The sequence below is a fragment of the Aethalodelphis obliquidens genome, unplaced genomic scaffold, assembly GCF_003676395.1.
Source record: "Aethalodelphis obliquidens isolate GAN/ISIS:26980383/991018 unplaced genomic scaffold, ASM367639v1 scaffold35, whole genome shotgun sequence".
Taxonomy (NCBI): domain Eukaryota; kingdom Metazoa; phylum Chordata; class Mammalia; order Artiodactyla; family Delphinidae; genus Aethalodelphis; species Aethalodelphis obliquidens.
In genome coordinates, this window is record NW_020837979.1 from 14,717,743 (window position 1) to 14,742,336 (window position 24,594).

The 24,594-nt window shown below is 38.6% G+C and overlaps 1 protein-coding gene across 1 annotated transcript in view; it reads right to left on the reverse strand.

Annotated features, from left to right (window-relative positions):
• DNAH6 (dynein axonemal heavy chain 6) overlaps positions 1-24,594 on the reverse strand; it is a 292,860-nt gene that overhangs the window by 55,722 nt on the left and 212,544 nt on the right. The window contains exons 61-63 of the mRNA XM_027129214.1: positions 14,139-14,372; positions 10,269-10,404; positions 1,281-1,450 (exon numbers count right to left, since the gene is read on the reverse strand). Coding sequence (XP_026985015.1) covers positions 1,281-1,450; positions 10,269-10,404; positions 14,139-14,372 — 540 coding nt within the window. The remainder of the gene's footprint in view (positions 1-1,280; positions 1,451-10,268; positions 10,405-14,138; positions 14,373-24,594) is intronic.

Consider the following 24,594-nt stretch of genomic DNA (forward strand, 5'->3'; position numbering starts at 1 on the left):
GCCTCTCACTGTTGTGGCCTCTCCTGTTGCAGAGCACAGGGTCCAGACGCGCAGGCTCAGTGGCCATGGCTCACGGGCCCAGCCGCTCCACGGCATGTGGGATCTTCCCAGACCGGGGCACGAACCCACATCCCCTGCATAAGCAGGTGGACTCTCAACCACTGCACCACCAGGGAAGCCCTCTCTCTAGAGTTTTATAACCAGATATTAATTGGTCTCCATACTACTATACACTCTGATACTGGTGGACACTGCAGACTCAGTGACATCTTTCTCTGACATGTTTTTCCTTTCACATTTGCTTAGTTGTTGATACAACCATCCCCTTTGGCACCCATGCAGAAACTAGGAGCAACACAGTTGCCCCATCTCCACATTCCCCTCCATCTTTTTAATCTACTACCTCTATCCTAATTCAGTTTGCCATAACTTAAAGAAAAATTTTTATTGGAGCATAGTTGATTTACAATGTTGTGTTAGTTTCAGGTGTACAGCAAAGTGCTATATATATATATATATATATATATATATATATACACCTATCTCTCTCTATATATCCATTCTTTTTCAGATTCTTTTCTCATATAGGTTATTACAGAATATTGAGTAGAGTTCCCTGTGCTATACAGCAGGTCCTCTTTGGTAACCATAAGTTTGATTTCAAGATATGTGAGTTTTTCTGTTTTGTAAATAAGTTCATTTGTATCATTTTTTAAATTAGATTCCACATATAAGCAATATCATATGATATTTGTCTTTGTCTGATCTCACTTAGTATGATAATCTCTAGGTCTATCCATCTTGCTGCAAATGGCATTATTTTGTTCTTTTTTTATGCAGACTGCTGTAATTTCTTATATAAACTACATCAACCATCTTCAAACTGGTCTTGGTAACTATGGTGCTTTTCTCTTCAAATGCCTTCTTCCCATTGCTGCCAAGATCTGAAAGGCCCATCAATCCCCTGCTAATGCTGTCCAGCAGATCCCTGCCCTCTCTAGCAGAGAGCACAAGTTTCCCATGGCACACACCAGGGAAGACCCACCAGGTTCCTGGCTGGCTCTCCAACCTTATCTTTCATCATTTTCTGTATAAAACATTATGTTCTATTAATAACAAAGTCTCTATTTCTTATTAATAACACAGAGTCACAAACCACCTCCCAAACTTGGCCATTGCTACTCTCTAAACAAATCTACTTCAGTCCATGAATCATAACTGGCTGGTGAGCTTTAGTAGAAGTAATTATAACACAGTTCTTTAATGAAAAAATCTCCTACCTTTTCTTCTTTACAGCATTTAATAAGAATTAGCTTATGGAAATAACTTAATTCTGGACACCAAAAATTATGGTTTGTGGGCACCCTTTCTGTTGTCATGAGTTGATCATCCTCCTTTATTTTAGAATAGGCTTCCCATTCAGGTGGGTTAAGATAAGTCTCAAAAGATCCTGGAAACACAATTTAAAAATATGCTTTAATTAAAGTTGCTTTGACTTTGATATTAAATAAATATATTTGGTAATTAAAAAATCTCTACATTTACCATTAGCTTTTTACATTACCACAAATGTAAACATATTTAATCTCCCCCTACCCAACCTAATTAAAAAATAGTGAATTTAAAATTGGATCAGAAAACGAATTCAAACCACTTAACAAAAGGCAAAGCTAAAACAAATGACAGAGAAGTTAAAAATAAAAGGATGCATAGAGATATATCAATCATATGTGAGCAAAAACAAACACCTGCCATGATAAGAGTAACACTGGATATCTTAAAATTCAAGGCAAATATAATTAAATGGGATGAAATTGTTCAAGTTATATTAATTAAAATACAAACCCAATAATAAAAACACAATAAAATAAACCTATATGTGTCAGACAATAGCATAAAAATACATCAAACCATCACTGCTGAAGGCAGAAGAAAAAGCAGAAAAACATATTAATGATAGGAAATAACACAACTGTCAGTCTGTGACAGATAAAGCAAATTAAAAATTCTGGTATAAATAATTTTTACCATATAAATAATATATGAATTGACATCGCTACAACTTTATGCCCTAATAAACAGAACACATTGCCCTCAACCCCCCTGGAATATTTATAAGAAATGGGCTTGCATCTCACATGAGGCTTAGGATTCTAGTTAGCCCTTGCTCTGGTTATAACATGTAGTAAGAATTAGCATTGAAATTCCTGCAGAGTGAGAGGGCAGACAGCAGAAGCAAGAAGAACTACAGTTCTGCAGCATGTGGAACAAAACCCACATTCACAGAAAGACAGACAAAATGAAAAGGCAGAGGACTGTGTACCAGCTGAAGGAACAAGATAAAACCCCAGAAAAACAACTAAATTAAGTGGAGATAGGCAACCCTCCAGAAAAAGAATTCAGAATAATGATAGTGAAGATGATGCAGGACCTTGGAAAAAGAATGGAGGCAAAGATCGAGAAGATGCAAGAAATGTTTAACAAAGACCTTGAAGAATTAAAGAACAAACAAACAGAGATGAACAATACAATAACTGAAGTGAAAAATACACTAGTAGGAATCAATAGAAGAATAACTGAGGCAGAAGAACAGATAAGTGACTTGGAAGACAGAAAGGTGGAATTGACTGCTGTGGAACGAATAAAGAAGAAAGAATGAAAAGAAATGAAGACAGCCTAAGAGACCACTGGGATAACATTAAACATATGAACATTCGCATTATAGGGATCCCAGAAGGAGAAGAGAGAGAAAAAGGACCCAAGAAAATATTTGAAGAGATTATAGTCAAAAACGTTCTTAACATGGGAAAGGAAATAGCCACCAAAGTCCAGGAAGTGCAGAGAGTCCCAGGCAGGATAAACCCAAGGAGAAACATGCCAAGACACATAGTAATCAAACTGATAAAAATTAAAGACAAAGAAAAATTATTGAAAGCCACAAGGAAAAAATGACAAATAACATACAAGGGAACTCCTACAAGGTTAACAGCTGATTTCTCAGCAGAAACTCTACAAGCCAGAAGGGAGCGGCACCATATACTTAAAGCGATGAAAGGGAAGAACCTACAACCAAGATTACTCTACCCAGTAAGGATCTCATTCACATTCACCAGAGAAATCAAAAGCTTTACAGACAAGCAGGAGTTAAGAGAATTCAGCACCACAAACCAGCCCTACAACAAACGCCAAAGGAACTTCTTTAAGTGGGAAACACAAGAGAAGAAAAGGACCTACAAAAACAAACCCCAAACAATTAAGAAAATGGTAATAGGAACATACATATCGATAATTACCTTAAATGTGAATGGATTAAATGCTCCAACCAAAAGTTACAAGCTCACTGAATGGATACAACAACGAGACCCATATATATGCTGCCTACAAGAGACCCACTTCAGACCTAGGGGCACATACAGACTGAAAGCGAGGGAGTGGAAAAAGATATTCCATACAAATGGAAATCAAAAGAAAGCTGGAGTAGCAATTCTCATATCAGGCAAAATAGACTTTAAAATAAAGAATGTTACAAGAGACAAGGAAGGACACTACATAATGATCAAGGGATCAATCCAAGAAGAAGATATAACAATTATAAATATATATACACCCAACATAGGGGCACCTCAATACAGAAGGTAAATGCTAACAGCTATAAAAGAGGAAATCAACAGTAACACAATAATAGTGGACGACTTTAACACCTCATTTACACCAATGGACAGATCATCCAGACAGAAAGTTAATAAGGAAACACAAGCCTTAAGTGACACATTAGACCAGACAGATTTAATTGATATTTCTAGGACATTCCATCCAAAAACAGCAGATTACACTTTCTTCTCAAATGCACACAGAACATTTTCCAGGATAGATCACATCTTGGGTCACAAATCAAGCCTCGGTAAATTTAAGAAAATTGAAATCATATTAAGCAACTTTTCCAATCACAACACTATGAGATTAGAAATCAATTACAGGGAAAAAGCATTAAAAACACAAACACATGGAGATTAGACAATATGTTACTAAAAACCAAGAGATCACTGAAGAAATCAAAGAGGAAATAAAAAAAAACCTAGAGACAAATGACAAAGAAAACACAACAATCTAAAACCTATAGGATGCAGCAAAAGCAGCTCTAAGAGGGAAGTTTATAGCAATACAATCCTACCTCAAGAAACAAGAAAAATCTCAAATAAACAATCTAATCTTACACCTAAAGGAACTAGATAAAGATGAATTAACAACACCCAAAGTTAGTAGGTGAAAAGAAATCATAAAGATCAGAGCAGAAATAAATGAAATAGAAATGAAGAAAACAGTAGCAAAGATCAATAAAACTAAAAGCTGCTTCTTGAGAAGATAAACAAAATTGATAAACCTTTAGCCAGACTCATGAAGAAAAAAAGGGAGAGGGCTCAAATCAATACAATTAGAAATGAAAAGGAGAAATTACAATGGAAACTTCAGAAATATGAAGCATCATAAGAGACTGCTACAAGCAACTCTATGCCAATAAAATGGACAACCTGGAAGAAATGGAAAAATTCTTAGAAAGGTATAAGCTTCTAAGACTGAACCAGGTAGAAATAGAAAATATGAACAGATCAATCACAAGTAATGAAATTGAAACTGTGATTAAAAATCTTTCAGCAAACAAAAGTTCTGGACCAGATGGCTTCACAGGTGAATTTTATCAAACATTTAGAGAAGAGCTTACACCCGTCCTTCTCAAACTCTTCCAAAAACTTTCAGAGGAAGGAACACTCCCAAACTCATTCTATGAGGCCACCATCACCCTGATAACAAAACCAGACAGATATACTACAAAAAAAGAAAACTACAGACCAATATCACTGATGAATATAGATGCAAAAATCCTCAACGAACTACTAGCAAACAGAATCCAACAACACATTAAAAGGATCATACACCATGTTCAAGTGGGACTTATCACAGGGATGCAAGGATTCTTCAATATATGCAAATCAATCAGTGTGATACACCACATTAACAAATTAAGGAATAAAAACCACATCTCAATAGATGCAGAAAAAGCTTTTGACAAAATTCAACACTGATTTATGATAAACTCTCCAGAAAGTGGGCATAAAGGGAACCTACCTCAACATAATAAAGGCCATATACGACAAACCCACAGCAAACATCATTCTCAATGGTGAAAAACTGAAAGCATTTCAACTAAGACCACAAACAAGAGAAGGATGTCCACTCTCACTACTATTATTCAACATAGTTTTGGAAGTTTTAGCCACGGCAATCAGAGAAGAAAAAGAAATAAAAGGAATACAAATTGGAGAAGAAGAAGTAAAACTGTCACTGTTTGAAGATGACACGATACTATACAGAGAGAATCCTGAAGATGTCACCAGAAAACTACTAGAGCTAATCAATGAATTCGGTAGAGTTGCAGGATACAAAATTAATGCACAGAAATCTCTTGCATTGCTATACACTAACAATGAAAGATCAGAAAGAGAAATTAAGCAAACAATCCCATTCACCATCACAAGAAAAAGAATAAAATACCTGGGGATAAACCTACCTAAGGAGGTAAAATATCTGCACTCAGAAAACAATAAGACACTGACGAAGGAAATCAAAGATGACACAAACGGATAGATATACCATGTTCTTGGATTGGAAGAATCAATATTGTGAAAATGACTATATTACCCAAAGCAATATACAGATTCAATGCAGTCCTTATCAAATTACCAATGGCATTTTTTACAGAACTAGAACAAAAAATCTTAAAATTTGTATGGAAACACAAAAGACCCTGAATAGCCAAAGCCATCTTGAGGGAAAAAAACGGAGCTGGAGGAATCAGACTCCCTGACTTCAGACTATACTACAAAGCTACAGTAATCAAGACAATATGGTACTGGCACAAAAACAGAAATATAGATCAATGGAGCAGGATAGAAAGCTCAGAGATAAACCCACGCACCTATTGTCAACTAATCTATGACAAAGGAGGCAAGGATATACAATGGAGAAAAGACAGCCTCTTCAATAACTGGTGCTGGGAAAACTGGACAGTTACATGTGAAAGAATGAAATTAGAATACTCCCTAACACCATACACAAAAATAAACTCAAAATGGATTAAAGACCTAAATGTAAGCCCAGAAACTATAAAACTCTTGGAGGAAAACATAAGAAGAACACTCTTTGACATAAATCACAGCAAGATCTTTTTTGACCCACCTCCTAGAGTAATGGAAATAAAACCAAAAATAAACAAATGGGTACCTAATGAAACTTAAAAGCTTTTGCACAGCAAAGGAAACTATAAACAGAACGAAAAGACAACCCTCAGAATGGGAGAAATTATTTGCAAAGGAATCAACAGACAAAGGATTAATCTCCAAAATATATAAACAGCTCATGTAGCTCAATATTAAAAATACAAACAACCCAATCAAAAAATGGGCAGAAGACCTAAATAGATATCTTTCTGAAGAAGACATACAGATGGCCAAGAGGCACATGAAAAGCTGCTCAACATCACTAATTATTAGAGAAATGTAAATTAAAACTACAATGAGGTATCACCTCACACTGGTTAGAATGGCCATCATCAGAAAATCTACAAATAACAAATGCTGGAGAGGGTGTGGAGAAAAGCCACTTGCACTGCTGGTGGGAATGTAAATTGATACAGCTACTATGGAGAACAGTATGGAGGTTCTTTAAAAAACTAAGAATTACCATGTGACCTAGCAATCCCACCCTATGCTTATACCCAGAGAAAACCATAATTCCCAAAGACACATGCACCCTAATGTTCATTGTAGCACTATTTACAATAGCCAGGTCATGGAAGCAAGCTAAGTACCCATCGACAGACGAATGGATAAAGAAGATGTGGTACATATACACAATGGAATATTACTCAGCCATAAAAAGGAACGAAATTGGGTCATTTGTAGACGTGGATGGACCTAGAGACTGTCATACAGAGTGAAGTAAGTCAGAAAGAGAAAAACAAATATCGTATATTAATGCATATATGTGGAATCTAGAAAAGTGGTACAGATGAACCAGTTTTCAAGGCAGAAAGAGACACAGATTTAGAGAACAAATGTATGGACAACAAGTGGGGAAAGCGGGGTGGTAGTGGTGGTGGTGGGATGAATTGGGAGGTTGGGATTGACATATATACACTAATATGTATAAAATAGATAACTAATACTGAACCTGGGAAAAAAATAAAGAAATGATTTTAAAAAAAGAAAAAAAAGAAAGGCAACCCACTGAATGGGAGAAAAAAAAAAAAAGAAATTCCTGCAGGTGCAGGGAGCACAGTACGGTGTAAGCCCCCCAGCAAACCAGCACAACCATCTAGTGATGAAACAGGCTGCTGCGGTTGAACATTAGGCAAAATAGTTGGCTTCCATGGCGGGCTAGGAAACCACTTTCCCCAGCTGGTCTACTGGGACTCTCCTCTGAGGGCCTAACAATAGCAACCACAGAGCTGGTGACAGTTTAAAATGTAGTGACACTTAAGACCATGGCCCTGGAGCCATGGAGTATGTACCTCTGCAAGACTTCTAATTTCTATATGAAATATACACAATTACATGGTCTGAGACCACAGGGCACAGCATACCACAGTGTTTTCTAGTTGAAAGTGGATGCTTTATTCTGAGGACCAGGTAGTAGAACCACTTATTCCAAAAGGACTTCTTTTCTCTTCAGGTTCTCATTACTGGTATAATCACCAGGGCTTTGACTAACAAGACATGATAATTTAAAATTATAACTCTCAACTAATAGGACATGAAGCACTTAGAAACCATCAAAGACACAAGATTGAGGCAATTAGGAAGCCTTTGAAGGTAAGAGTGGCATTGAAATTAATTATTAAACTTAACCTGCAAAGATCCAAAGCTCAGTTTTAGAACACAAGCCATCCTATGACATGTACAAACCTTCACCATTCTGCAGGATTTCCAGAATCAACCTTGAAATTTAACAAATGAAAGCAGGATGGTTGTTTTAAATTACTAATATTTTGGTCCCAGTTGACAGGAATAACATGGTGCCTTTTGTCCAAACACGACGAGTTGTTCCCAGAATTACTTAACCTTTCAGCCTCTACCTCTTCCCACTTTCTTTGCTTCTGTGTTTATGAGGATCCATCTAGCCTTTTTTGCTTCAGATCTGTCCCTAACTGTCCATCACTAGGCTTCTCCTATAAGTATTTTTTCTTTTGTGTTCTACTTCTAGCTACCTTGTTTAACTGGTCCACAATATAGAAACATAATTTTTATTTGATTTATTTATTGAAGAGTATTTTATTTTTTCTAGTCTTTATTTAGAAATCAAATGAACATATTAGGATCCCAGAAATTCTGGTTCATGTAGCTTTTAAACCACCGCACTTACTAGGTATATTCAGGTAAATAAACATTCATATGAGAAGTAGAAGAATAATTACTAAAAATAGCAATAGGGCTTCCCTGGAGGCGCAGTGGTTGGGAGTCCGCCTGCCTATGCAGGGGACAGGGGTTCGTGCTCCAGTCCGGGAGGGTCCCGCGTGCCGCGGAGCGGCTGGGCCCGTGGGCCGTGGCCGCTGGGCCTGCGCGTCTGGGGCCTGTGCTCCGCGGCGGGAGGGGCTGCGGCGGTGAGAGGCCCGCGTACCGCAAAAAAAAAAAAAAAAAAAAAAAGCAATAGAACACAGAACTTCAAATCAGTACAGGGGAAATAAAAAAAAGAATGTGGACAATTCACTTGAAGGCAAGAAAGAAGAAATAAAAATGAAGCAAAGAAAAAGCCTGCCATGGAAAAAATCCCTACAAAATAAGATGATAGATGTAAATCCAAATAGATCAGGATTCTTCAGCCCTGCCACTACTGCCATTTGGGGCCAAGTGGTCATTTGTTGTGGAGGGTTGTTCTGAGCATTGTAGGATGTTTAGTCATATCTCTGGTTTCTACCTACTAGATACCTGCAGCACCACCCCAGTCATGGCAACCAATAATGTCTTCAGATGTTGTTGAATGTCCCCTGGGGAACAAAATCTTCCATAGTTGAGAGCCACTGAAATGGATCAATAACCATCCTTACAATAATTGGATTAAAACTTGCCTGTTTAAAAAGAGAGACTCTCACATTGCTCAAAACAGCAAAATCCAACTAAAGATACACCGAAAACATGACGATGACACAAAAGACTTGAAGAGGAAGAGTGTAGAAATATATAAAGGGGGAATACTAATGAAGATAATCCTGCTGTAACAATATTAACCTTAGAAAATATATTTTAAGGCAAAAAGCACTATTCAGGGTAAAGGGGAATATTATTTAATAAAAAAGGAATAATTTGCTAGAAAGATAGTAATCCTAAACGCATTTATGATTAACAGCATCAGTTCCACAAGATATAATGGGAGAAATTCCAGAATTACAAAGAGAAATTGTCAATTATAGTGGTGAGCCTTACAGATTTAGTATAAAAGACAGTAAAATAAACACCACAATTAATAGGTTTGAACTAAAGATTACATATCTTTAGTTCAAAAGATTACATATCTTTTGCATCCAAGAAAAGACACACATGGAACATTTTAGATAAACTGAAGTATAAATAAATTACAAACAAGTTCATGCAAACCATGAGTATAATTTCTACAATGTAAGTAAATTATAAACAATAAAAAGATAGCACCCCCAAATCGTAAATGCGTTTGAATTAAAAAGTATACTTTTAGAATCAAAAGGGCTACAGAGTAAAACTTTTGGGGAAAAAGTAACATAAAATGTTATAATTAGAGCAGGCATAACCTCTGGGGAAGAGGGAAAGGGTCCTATGAAGGAGTATAAGGGGATTCTGTGATGCTGGTACTGGTCTATTTCTTGACTTGGGTGGTGGCTCATAAGTATAGTCGGTTTTTGATAATCAAATTGCTGATTCTGATTTGTGTACTTTTCCATATGTATGTTATCCGTCAATAAAAAGTTAAAAAAAAAAGTATGGGATGCAGCTAAAGCAATACCTAGAGGTAAATGCATCTTTTTAAAATGGGTATAATAGTAAACATGAAATATTGAAAATTCATGGACCAAGCATTCAACTCAAGAAATTGGGAAAACAAGTAATTCACAATTTCTTAATAATGAAGACATTTCCTAGTGAAAAATATTGATATTGCAGAAGAGGTTAAAGGAGACCTTAAAGTTAGGATTCACAAGCTTGTTTACAACCCCATATAGCAGAGCCTTTTTGACGTCTTACCTATGCGTATGGAAATAGGATGTAACACTATGTATTGTGTAAGTCCTTTAAAAACTGGAAATTCTTCTTCTAAGTCACAGCATGCGAACCACATGGCAGTAAGCAGCCAGGGAACTTCAGGCTTAGGTGGGCGTTCCTATTAGAAGACAGAAAGAACAGAAAGTTGTCACAAAGACAACCACAGAATATGCTTTCACCTTGTCTAAGTGAAAAATCAAGCTCTAATAGAATGTTAAAAATAACCATTTACCCAGGACAAATATAAGATATAGTGAGATAGAAATGGTGTTGAGTCAATTCTATTTGTTGGCCTTTGAACAGAAGTACAGCTGATGAAACTTTTCATGTTGACATATGCAGAGAGCAGTTGATCTGGTGAAAGGTTAAAATAAAATCTGTAAAGTCTACTTCTAGCCTGTCCTCCAATATGTCACACCAGTCTCTCCCCACCCCTCAAATATTCTTATATTAATGATTTTTTCCTAGAGAACTAGTTTTTAAATCCAGTTCCCAGATGTTCTCACCTCTAGGAGATAGGAAAAGTTGAGTAGTATAGCAAAATCAGTAGCAAGACAAGTGAACATCTCATTCCAGCTGGGCTAAGTGTGTATACGTCTAATCATTTCATATATTCCCAGAAATTTCTGGGAAAAGTATTGTGCCATCTGGCAATATTCCATGAAGCCTTTGCATGTGGCTAAACAGTTTAAAAAGAGACAGGAAAACAGCTGTGATTGTAGACTGAAACTTGTTCTTTGAAAATTTCATGAATATTTGCCTGAGGTTTTATACCACATTTTTAAATGGCTTTATTGAGATACAATTCATATACCATGCAATTCACCCATTTAAAGCATACAATCCAATGTATTTTAGTAAATTCACAGTTATGTGTAACCATGACCACAGTCAATTTTAGAACATTTCATCTCCTCAAAAACCCCCATGTATCCTTTAGCAGTTCCCCTCCCATCTGCACATGCCCTCTAGCCCTAAGAAACTGAAACTAGTTCTTTGAAAATTTAGTACTTTGAAACAAAACTTTGAAAGTTTGGTACTGCTTTCTGTCTCTACCCATTTGCCTCTTCTGAATACTTCATATAAATCAAATTTTATAATATGTGGTCTTTTGTGGCTGATTTCTTTCACTTAGCTTAATGTTTTCAAAGTTTATTCATGTTGTGGTATGTATCAGTACTTCATTCCTCTTTATGATTGAATGATATTCTGTTGTTATGGATATACCACATTTGTTTACCTGCTCATCAGTTGATGGACTGGCTTGCTTTAACCATTTTGGCTATTACAAATAGTGCTGCTATGAATATTCATGTCTAAGTTTTTGTGTGAACCTATGTTTTCATTTCTCTTTGATATATACCTAGGAGTGGAATTGCTGGATCATGTGGTAATTCTACATTTAATTGCTTGAGGAGCTGCCAGACTGTTTTCCAAAGCAGTTGCACCATTTTTCATGTTTGTTAGCAGTTTATGAGGGTTCTGATTTGTCCACATGTTCACCAACACTTAGTATTATCTGTCTTTTGATTCTAGCCATTCTAGTGGGTGTGAATGGCATCTCCTTATCATTTTGATTTGCATTTCCCTGATAAATAATGAGGTCAGACATCTTTTCATGTGCTTATGTATATATTTGGAGAAATATCTATTCAGGTCCTTTGGCTATTTCTAAGTTGGGTTGTCTTTATTATGGATTCATAAGAATTCTTTATCTATTCTAAATACAAATCCTGTAACATCTTAATGTTTTCGAGGTTTATTCATGTTGTAGTATGTATCAGTACATCCTTGTCAAAATCAGTTGACCATAGACTCATCGCTTTATTTCTGGACTTTCACATTGATTCCATTTACCCATATGTCTATCCTTATGCTAATATGTTGCTGTCTTGATTACTGCTGCTTTGTAGTAAGCTTTGGGATTTAGATCTCTTGTAATCCTGTATGAATTTTAGGATCAGTTTGGCAATTGCTGAAAAGAAACCAGTTAGAATTTTGATAGGGATATCACTGAATCTGTAGATCAGTGTGTGGAGTATTGCCATCCTAACAATATTAAGTCTCCAATCCATGAACATGGGATGTTTTCCTATTGATTTAGGTCCTCTGATTTCTTTCAGCCTGTTTTGTAGTTTTCAGAGTATAAGTTTGAACTTCTTTTGTTAAATTTATTTCTAAGTATTTTATTATTATTGATGCCATTGTAAATGGAATTGTTAGTTTCACTTTATATTGTTCATCGCAAATGTAAAGAAATCCAAATTAATTTTGTATGTTGATCCTGTATCCTGCAACCTTGCTGAGCTTGTTTATTAATTCTAATAGTTTTTTTTTTAAGTAAATTCCTTAGTGTTTTCTATGTACAAAATCATGTCATCTGCAAATAGAGATAGTTTTACTTCTTCCTTTCCAATCTGGATGCCTTTCATTTCATTTTCTTGTGTATCTGTCCTGGCAAGAATTTCCAGTACAATGTTGAAAAGAAGTGGTGAGAGCAAACATCCTTCTTGTTTCTGATCCTTGGTGGAATGCATCCAGGCTTTCACTATTAAGTATGATGTTAGCTGTGGGTTTTTGTGTATGCTCTTTATCTGGTTGAAGAAGTTCTCTTTTATTTCATTTGTTAAGTGTTTTTATGATTATTAGTTATGTGATTCTGGAAAGGTCTTTAACCTCTCTGAGCCTTTGCTTGAAAAACCTGTAAACACAGCTGTTAACAAGAATACTGTGAAGGAAGAAGGGTGACAATGCCGGGAAGGGCTTAGCTGAGTGACTGACCAATAGTAACAGAGTGAGGTGGGTAAGAGGGCAAGCTCTACAGACTTGACTGCAAGGGTTTGAATCCTGGTTCCAAACCCTAATAAGTGTGTGATCATGATGAGTTACATCATCTCTTTGTGCCTAATTAACTTATCTTCAGACTAGAGATAAAATTAGGAACTCACCCAACAGGAATACTGAAATAAACAAATGAGTAGATATACATAAAACACATAGAAAACCCTATATAACTATTAACTGTGATTATGAAATTAAGACAGTGTTAAGCAAGGATTAACAGAATATGTATGTATACGGGGTGGGTGGGGGTCAGGAAAGAAGGACCATCTGGTGTAGAGGTCTTCTTTGGGCTTGTCCTGGGAGTGCAGGGTGCTGAGAGTCAAATGAAAGCACAAAGTCCAATGTCCCAGTGTTACTCTGAGGCTCAAATACTGGCAAACAGATGCAGGTGTCAGGTCTGTAGGGGCCAAGGGTAGGGCTCGAGATTGAAGACAGAGCCAAGAGTTTAGAGCTGGACTGGATGGACTTGCAGGCAAGGGTTGGGGGACTGTGCCTCAGTTCTGTGGGCCACCAGGTCTGTGGTACATGGGTGAGTTAGGCCAATTTGAGGGGCTGGGGCAATTTAGACAAATATTATGGTATGACAGAAGTCAACAATCAAGTTCTAGTCCTTCCCGTGCTTTATAATGAAAGATGGGTCCAGGCAAGAGGGGGTCATTGTTTCACAAACAGTGTGGCCAGATCTGTGAATTACAACTTTTATTGGATTTCAACTCTTCCCATTTGTAAGATGGTCAACTTTTCAAAACATGTCCCCATCTACTAGTTCACTGGTTACTCCCAACATCTCTTGTCTACAGGTGAGGACATTGCTGCACAAAGAGGTCAAATGTTACCAACATTATATAGTGACTAAAGACAGAACTAAATTATAGTCTGGGTCCCTGACCCCTAGCGGGCCACACAGCTGAATGTATAACCTTCAGCCACCAGAGTCACCGTGGAGCATTGGTAGGTGCTTGTGGGCTCTATCTAATAACATTCACAATCTAATCTTGACACAGATACCTTTTCCAATCCTGCAGAACCTCGGAGAAAGAAATTCCATTCAGCATCAGTTAAGCTTCCTTGCTGACGCATGATCTCAACACAGAGCATAAAGCTGTAGACGAGTTTGTGTTGTTCAAAAAGTCCTCTTGAGACATTGACATAAGCCGTTAGGAGAGTCTGTTCTAGTAGAATTTCCATGCGCTGCTGTAGATCATCTGTCCTCACAGAGGTTTCGATTGTTGTATTGAACAACTGTGAAAGAGAATTCTATCAGTGTCTCTGAGTTAATTCAATTTCATGGAGGAAAAAATATCCCTGCTCCTCACCCTGACTCCCCCAAATTCAGTGAGTAAATAGCAGCACAGGTGGTGAATACTGTACCATGAAAAAGTCCAGAATTCATCCTAAATTGACACATTTATATGTAATATTTATTTTGTGCACTCCTCTTTCTCTCCCCATTTTCCAGAAATGGACCAGTGCCAAATTCTTGACTATTGAAAAGGCATAATATTGACTTTGGACAGAAAATGCAAAATAAAGGTGAGCTGGCAAAATGAGTTTCTCATATCCTCAACTCACATTTGATAATCACTTTGGATGAGAGGTGTAAGGACTAGGTAAGGTCATGCCCTCTTCTTGGCATTTTCCTAAGATAATTCTTAGGGTGTGGGAAGAACGTGTAAGAATTTTCTTTGAAATTTAAGAGGAACCAGCTTTAAAGAAGACTTCCACCCTGCTTCCCACCTGGAAATTTTGGGAACAGGCCTCCTCCCCAAAAGGTGACTCACATTACAAGGATATCAGGAAGGCAGCAGAGATGGTGGCATGGAAGGCTCAGGTGAGAGGGACAGAGGCAGCCCCACCCATTTCCTGCCACTTCCAAGTAGCACAAGGGCAGGGGGAGGGGAGATTCAGAAATTCCCAAGGGTCTTGAGCTGTGTGACAAATCTGAGCAGAGCCTGAACTCAGGGGCTTGCCTGCAAGTCATGGCCAAGGGGAGCTTGCAGCAGAGACTGGGGTCTCATGAGGGATGAGAGGACCATGCTTATGGCTTCGGCCTTGAGGATCCACAGCACAAGGGGCAAAGGTGCCAGGTGAGGAAGGGCTGCCCAATTCATTGGTCATCTTGAGAGGGATCGAGATGCATTGCTCATGGGGAGATTAGACAGATTGAAGCAGATTGGACACTGGAGACCAACTGAGGGCCAAGGCAGATCAAGGTCAAGAAGCATGTTTCACAAGCCCCTAAAAATGCTGCACTGTCCTTGTGCAGGCCTCCTTGTACCACCCCCAACTCATTCTGCTAACAGGGTGGAGCACAAGGGGAAAGGATCTGACTGTCTGTCTCCTCACCCAAAGATAGGCCTCCATTCCCTAAAATTAAAAGGGCTTGGAGGAAGCATTCACTTATTCTAGAGAACTGGGAAAGCCTTGTTAATTCTCTGGAAAGTTTGGTCAACAAAGAATAATGGAGTTGTTACTTTAATACACTTAGAAGCAAAGAGTTTTCTTTAAGAACCTGACAAGAGGCAGAGAGTTTAAAGTCCAGTGAAGACCTCGTAAGTTCGGTGCCAAAATAAAACATGGCGAATCTTGACACACTCTAAATAACTTTAGTGTGAAATGGAATTATGGATGGGTTTGGTAGAGGATGTCCTGGTCAGGGCTGTCACCTACAATTGTGTTTTGGGTTTCTAGTTTCCCTTCCAAATAGCAAAACTCCAGTGCTTTGATGATTCATCCTATAACCCTTTTTCTGTTGGCTCAAGATATTTTCAGGGCATCTTCATTTTTAATTCTTGAAGGAGATTTTAAAACCTTGAAAAGCATGAATTCCAAAACACCCAGGATGAGAAAAGTGTTATCAAAATCATTTAGATAGCATTAAAGATTTACTAATTTTTACCTTGCTTGTTTTAATACCCACCAACTAAAGGAAGAGGTGTGAGAACGGCAACCCCTGCCTTTAGGAACTGAGCTGTGACCCGAGTAGAAATGGCTTCTAAAGGCTGCCACAGCAGATGCACTTCTTGTTGGAAGAGAGCCCAGGTGTGCCTATACAACATGCCTCTCATTTCTCTCAATTCTTCATTTCCGTTCTCTCCTGCAGCTCCTATTGCTGCCAGCCCCCTGACCACCAAACAAGACATCTAGAGGAAAAACCAAGCTTGGTCTAGTATATAAAAATTGTTTGAATATTTCAACAGCCATTTTTAATGGAGGGATGCAAACAGCCTCTTCACTTATGAGACACTCATGATGTGTCATATGGTGCTAAGCGCCACGGGGGGAAGCAGGGTTGGGTGAGACTTCCTTCCTGCCTTCTGGGAGGTCAGACTTCAGCAGGAGAGAAGAGCCCACCACCCCAAGCAGAGTGGTGGAAGTTCCACATGAGGCATTCACATGTGTTGGAGAAAGACTGCTGCAAATTGTTTGCTACTCCTTCCATGCAGAAGTGGAGCCTAAATCCACTCCTCTCGAATCTGGGCTAGCTTTAGTGACTCCATTGACCAAGACACTATAGCACAAGTGATGCTGCCTGACATCCAAAGATAGGTCAGAAGAGGCCTTGTAGCTTCTACCTTGGCTTCTTAGAACATTTGCTTTTGGGAGCTGCCCTCTTGGGGCAGCCCTGTTGTGAGCACCCAAGCCACATGGAGAGGTGACTGTAGGAGTTGACATCCCAGCCACGTAAGTGACCATTTTGGACATCCAGCCCCAGAAGACTGCAGCCTTATCCACAGGCTTCACTTAATGAGAAGGTGGCACTTAATCTGGGAGGGAGGGCATTCTAAACAGAGAGGGTCATAAACACAGAAGCATCTGAATGGATCCATTTGGCTGCTGGCAGAGGACTAGTGGGAAATGTGGCTCTAGAGACAGAACAGGGACAGGTTGGATGTGGCTTTGGAACCTGAACTGTGTTTGATGGGCAATGTCTGTGAAAATCCATTTTGGATCCCCAGAGTACAGAGCAGTGTTTTAAAACCATGAGGCCTGGGCTGGCCTGGCCTCCGGAGTGAGAGCCAGCACTGGCTAGAGGTATAAGGGCATGTAGCAGGAAGTAAAGATGTGTGGCAGGGAAAGAGGATCTATTTACAATTATTACTGTTTTCTACTGTGAGTGGTGTGTATGGAGACGCCTTTGAATTGTATTATGGGTGTGAGCACATAATGATTAAAGAAGCCAGAGTGAGCTAAACTGCTCTGCACAGAAAAGGGAACAATACAGACAAGAGGGGAATGGGAGCTGGTAGATGGGAAACAGCCAGAGAGGCCGTGTGGGGGATGGGCTGAGAGAAACTACGGAGGTGAACAGAGGGGACCCCTCTGGACGCTTGATACATTTTGCTGTGTGATGAGTGACGCAAACTCTCTGTCTCCCCTGGAAATCTTCGGGTAAACTGACATTGCTTGCCAAAGTTCTGTGACACTGAATTTGCTTTTGGGAGATACTAGAATGCTGCCTAAAAGAGGATGAGAGCGGGGAGACCTTCAAGATGGCGGAGGAGTAAGACGTGGAGATCATCTTCCTCCCCACAAATACATCAGAAATACATCTACATGTGGAACATCTCCTACAGAACACCTACTGAACGCTGGCAGAAGACCTCAGACTTCCCAAAAGGTGAGAAACTCCCCATGTACCTGGGTAGGACAAAAGAAAAAAGAAAAAATAGAGACAAAAGAATAGGGATGGGACCTGCACCTCGGGGAGGGAGCTGTGAAGGAGGAAAAGTTTCCACACACTAGGAAGACCCTTCATTGGCGGAGACGGGGAGTATGCAGGGGTGAAGATTCGGAGTCACAGAGGAGAGCACAGCAACAGGGGTGCAGAGGGAAAAGCGGAGAATATTCCTGCACAGAGGATCAGTGCCAACCAGCACTCACCAGCCTGAGAGGCTTGTCTGCTCACTGGGATGGGTGGGGGCTGGGAGCTGAGGCTCTGGCTTCAGAGTTCAGATCCCAGGGAGAGGACTGGGGTTGGCTGCATGAACACTGCCTGCAGGGAGCTTGTGCACCACAGCTAGCCAGGAGGGAGTCCGGGAAAAAGTCTGGACCTGCCTAAGAGGCAAAAGACCATTGTTTCTGGGTGTGCAAGGAGAGGGGATTTGGAGCACTGCTTAAATAAGCTCCAGAGATGGGCGCAAGCTGCGGCTATCAGGGTGGACCCCAGAGACGGGCATGAAACACTAAGGCTGCTGCTACAGCCACCAAGAAGCCTGTGTGCAAGCACAGGTCACTATCCACACCTACCTCCCGGGAGCCTGTGCAGGCCGCCACTGCCAGGGTCCTATGATGCAGGGACAACTCCCCCAGGCGAACATATGGCATCCTCAGGCTGTTGTAATGTCATGCCGGCTGCTGCTGCCACAGGCTCGCCTCGCATCCCATACCCCTCCCTCCCCCCAGCCTGAGTGAGCCAGAGCCCCCTAATCAGCTGCTCCTTTAACCCCGTCCTATCTGGGCAGGGAACAGATGCCCTCAGGTGACCTACACGCAGAGGCAGGGCCAAATCCAAAGCTGAACCCCAGGAGCTGTGAGAACAAAGAAGAGAAAGGGAAATCTCTCCCAGCAGCCTCAGGAGCCACGGATTAAATCTCCACAATCAACTTGATGTACCTGCATCTGTGGAATACCTGAATAGACAACAAATCATCCCAAATTGAGGAGGTGGACTTTGGGAGCAACTGTAGACTTGGGGTTTTCTTTCTGCAACAATTTCTTTCTGGTTTTATGTTTATTTTAGTTTAGTATTTAGAGTTTATTATCATTGGTAGGTTTGTTTACTGATTTGGTTGCTCTCTTCTATTTATATATATATATATATATAAAAATATATATATTTCCTTTTTCTCTTTTTGTGAGTGTGTATGTGTATGCTTCTTTGTGTGATTTTGCCTGTTTAGCTTTGCTTTTACCATTTGTCCTAGGGTTCTGTCTGTCCGTTTTGTTTTTTAGTATAGTTTTTAGTGCTTGTTATCACTGGTGGATTCGTTTTTTGGTTTGGTTGCTCTCTTCTTTCATTCTTTTTCTTTTTACTTTTTAAATTTTTAATAATTTTAAAGAATTTTATTTTTAATTTTAATAACTTTATTTTATTTTATTTTTTCTTTCTTTCTGTCTCCCATTTCTTCTGAGCCATGTGGCTGACAGGGTCTTGGTGCTCCAGAGACCTCCCGGTTCCACATAATATCAAATGGTGAAAGCTCTCCCAGAGATCACCATCTCAAGGCTGAGACCCAGCTCCACTCAATGACCAGCAAGCTACAGTGCAGGAAACCCTATGCTAAACAACTAGCAAGACAGGAACACAACCCCACCCATTAGCAGAAAAAACAAGATTGAGCCTCATCCACCAGAACACAGGCACAAATACCCTCCACCAGGAAGCCTACACAACCCACTGAACCAACATTAGCCACTGGTGGCAGACACCATAAACAACGGGAACTATGAACATGCTGCCTGCAAAAAGGAGACCCCCCCCCCAAACACAGTAAGTTAAGCAAAATCAGAATTTAGAGAAACACACAGCAGATGAAGGAGCAAGGTAAAAACCCGCCAGACCAAACAAATGAAGAGGAAAGAGGCAGTCTACCTAAAAAAGAATTCAGAGTAATGATACTAAAGATGATCCAAAATCTTGGAAATAGAATGGAGAAAATACAAGAAATGTTTAACAAGGACCTAGAAGAACTAAAGAGCAAACAAACAATGATGAACAACACAATAGATTAAATGAAAAATCCTCTAGAAGGAATCAATAGCAGAATAACTAAGGCAGAAGAACAGATAAATGACCTGGAAGATAAAATAGTGGAAATAACTACCACAGAGCAGAATAAAGAAAAAAGAATGAAAAGAATTGAGGACAGTCCTAGAGACCTTTGGGACAACATTAAACATAGAAACATTCGAATTATAGGGGTCTCAGAAGAAGAAGAGAAAAAGAAAGGGACTGAGAAAATATTTGAAGAGATTATAGTTGAAAACTTCCCTAATATGGGAAAAGAAATAGTCAATCAAGTCCACAAAGCACAGAGAGTTCCATATAGGATAAATCCAAGGAGAAACATGCCAAGACACATATTAATCAAACTATCAAAAATTAAATACAAAGAAAAAATATTAAAAGCAGCAAGGGAAAAACAACAAATAACATACAAGATTATTAACAGATGATCTTTCAGCAGAAAGTCTGCAAGTCAGAAGGGAGTGGCAGGACATATTTAAAATGATGAAAGGGAAAAACCTACAATCAAGATTACTCTACCCAGCAAGGATCTCATTCAGATTTGATGGAGAAATTAAAACCTTTACAGACAAGCAAAAGGTAAGACAATTCAGCACCACCAAACCAGTTTTACAACAAATGCTAAAGAAACTTCTCTAGGCAGGAAACACAAGAGAAGGAAAAGACCTACAATAACAAACCCAGAACAATTAAGAAAATGGTAATAGGAACATACATATCGATAATTACCTTAAATGTAAATGGATTAAATGCTCCCACCAAAAGACATAGACTGGCTAAATGGATACAAAAACAAGACCTGTATATATGCTGTCTACAAGAGGCCCACTTCAGATCTAGGGACACATACAGACTGAAAGTGAGGGAATGGAAAAAGATATTCCATCCAAAGGGAACTCAAAAGAAAGCTGGAGTAGCACTTCTCATATCAGGAAAAATAGACTTTAAAATAAAGACTATTACAAGAGACAGAGAAGGACACTACATAATGATCAAGGGATCGATCCAAGAAGAATACATAACAATTGTAAATATTTATGCACCCAACATAGGAGCACCTCAATACATAAGCCAAATGTTAACAGCCATAAAAGGGTAAATCGACAGTAACACAATCATAGTAGGGGACTTTAACACACCACTTTCACCAATGGACAGATCATCCAAAATGAAAATAAATAAGGAAACACAAGCTTTAAATGATACATTGAACAAGATGGACTTAATTGATATTTATAGGACATTCCATCCAAAAACAACAGAATACACTTTCTTCTCAAGTGCTCATGGAACATTCTCCAGAATAGATCATATCTTGGGTCACAAAGCAAGCCTTGGTAAATTTAAGAAAATTGAAAGCGTATCGAGTACCTTGTTTGACCATAATGCTATGAGACTAGATATCAATTACAGGAAAAAATCTGTAAAGAATACAAACACATGGAAGCTAAACAATACACTACTTAATAACCAAGAGATCACTGAAGAAATTAAAGAGGAAATCAAAAAATACCTAAAAACAAATGACAATGAAAACACAATGACCTAAAACCTATGGGATGCAGCAAAAGCAGTTCTAAGAGGGAAGTCTGTAGCAATATAAGCCTAGTTCAAGAAACAAGAAACATCTCAAATAAACAACCTAACCTTACACCTAAAGCAATTAGAGAAAGAGGAACAAAAAAACTCCCAAAGTTAGCAGAAGCAAAGAAACCATAAAGATCAGATCAGAAATAAATGAAAAAGAAATGAAGGAAACAATAGCAAAGATCAATAAAATTAAAAGCTGGTTCTTTGAAAACATAAGCAAACTTGATAAACCATTAACCAGAATCATCAAGAAAAAAAGGGAGAAGACTCAAAACAACAGAATTAGAAATGAAAAGGAGAAGTAACAACTGACACTGCAGAAATACCAAGGATCATGAGAGATTACTACAAGCAACTATATGCCATAAAATGGACATCCTGGAAGAAATGGACAAATTCTTAGAAAAGCACAACCTTCCAAGACTGAACCAGGAAGAAATAGAAAATAAAAACAAACCAATCACAAGCACTGAAATTGAGATTGTGGTTAAAAATCTTCCAACAAGCAAAAGCCCAGGACCAGATGGCTTCACAGGCGAATTCTATCCAACATTTAGAGAAAAGGTAACACCTATCCTTCTCAAACTCTTTCAAAATATAGCAGAGGAAGGAACATTCCCAAACTCATTCTACAAGGCCACCATCACACTGATACTAAACCCAGATGAAGATGTCACAAAGAAAGAAAACTACAGGCCAATATCACTGACGAACATAGATGTAAAAATCCTCAACAAAATACTAGCAAACAGAATCCAACAGCACACTAAAAGGGTCATACACCTTGATCAAGTGGGGTTTATCCCAGGAATGCAAGGATTCTTCAATATATGCAAATCAATCAGTGTGATACACCATATTAACAAATTGAAGGAGAAAAACCATATGATCATCTCAATAGATGCAGAAGAAGCTTTCAACAAAATTCAACACCAATTTATTATTAAAACCCTGCAGAAAGTAGAGGGAACTTACGTCAACATAATAAAGGCCATATGTGACAAACCCACAGACAATATCATTCTCAATGTGAAAAACTGAAATGATTTCCTCTAAGATCAGGAACAAGACAAGGGTGTACACTCTCACCACTATGATTCAACATAGTTTTGGAAGTTTTAGCCATGGAAATCAGAGAAGAAAAAGAAATAAAAGGAATCCAAACCAGAAAAGAAGAAGTAAAGCTGTCACTGTTTGCAGTTGACATGATACTATACATAGAGAATCCTAAAGATGCAACCAGAAAACTACTAGAGCTAATCAATGCATTTGGTAAAGTAGCAGGATACAAAATTAATGCACAGAAATCTCTTGCATTCCTATACACTAATGATGAAAAATCTGAAAGAGAAATTAAGGAAATACTCCCATTTACCATTGCAACAAAAAGAATAAAATACCTAGGAATAAACCTACCTAAGGAGACAAAAGACCTGTATGCAGAAAACTATAAGACACTGAGGAAAGAAATTCAACATGATACCAAAGATGGAGAGATATACCATGTTCTTGGATTGTAAGAATCAACATTGTGAAAATGACTATACTACCAAAAGCAATGTACAGATTCAATGCAATCCCTATCAAATTACCACTGGCATTTTTCACAGAATTAGAACAAAAAATTTCACAATTTGTATGGAAACACAAAAGACCCCAAATAGCCAAAGCAATCTTGAGAAAGAAAAATGGAGCTGGAGGAATCAGGCTCCTGGACTTCAGACTATACTACAAAGTTACAGTAATCAAGACAGTATGGTACTGGCACAAAAACAGAAATATGGATCAATGGAACAGGATAGAAAGCCCAGAGATAAACCCACACACATATCACCTTATTTTTGATAAAGGAGGCAAGAATATACAATGGAGAAAAGACAGCCTCTTCAATAAGTGGTGCTGGGAAAACTGGATAGCTACATGTAAAAGAATGAAATTAGACATTCCATAACACCATACACAAAAATAAACTCAAAATGGATTAAGGACCTAAATGTAAGGTCAGACACTGTAAAACTCTTACAGGAAAACATAGGCAGAACACTCTATGACATAAACCACAGGAAGATCCTTTTTGACCCATCTCCTAGAGAAATGGAAATAAAAACAAAAATAAACAAATGGGACCTTATGAAACTTAAAAACTTTTGCACAGGAAAGGAAACCATAAACAAGACATCAGACAACCCTCAGAATGGGCGAAAATGTTTGCAAATGAATCAACAGACAAAGGATTTATCTCCAAAATTTACAAGCAGCTCATGCAGCTCAATATCAAAAAAACAAACAACCCAACCCAAAAATGTGCAGAAGACCTAAACAGACATTTCTCCAAAGAAGATATACAGACTGCCAACAAACACATGAAAGAATGCTCAACATCAGTAATCATTAGAGAAATGCAAATCAAAACTACAGTGAGGTGTCACCTCACACCGGTCAGAATGGCCATCATCAAAAAATCTAGAAACAATAAATGCTGGAGAGGGTGTGGAGAAAAGGGAACCCTCTTGCACTGTTGGTGGGAATGTAAATTGATACAGTCACTATGGAGAACAGTACGGAGGTTCCTTAAAAAACTAAAAATAGAACTACCATACGACCCACTACTGGGCATATACCTTGAGAAAACCATAATTCAAAAAGAGTCATGTACCACAATGTTCACTGCTGCTCTATTTACAATAGCCAGGACATGGGAGTAACCTAAGTGTCCATCTACAGATGAATGGATAAAGAAGATGTGGCACATATATACAATGGAATATTATTCAGCCATAAAAAGAAGCAAAATTGAGTTATTTATAGTGAGGTAGATGGACCTAGAGTGTCATACAGAGTGAAGTAAGTCAGAAAGAGAAAAACAAATACCATATATATAGAATCTAAAAGTAAAATAAAATAAAAAGGTTCTGAGGCACCTAGGGGCAGGACAGGAATAAAGACGCCGACGTAGAGAGTGGACTTGAGAACATGGGAAGGGGCAAGTGTAAGCTGGGACGAAGTCAGAGGGTGGCATGGACATATATACACTACCAAATTTAAAATAGATAGCTAGTGGGAAGTAGACGCATAGCACAGGGAGATCAGCTCAGTGCTTTGTGTCCACCTAGAGGGATTGGA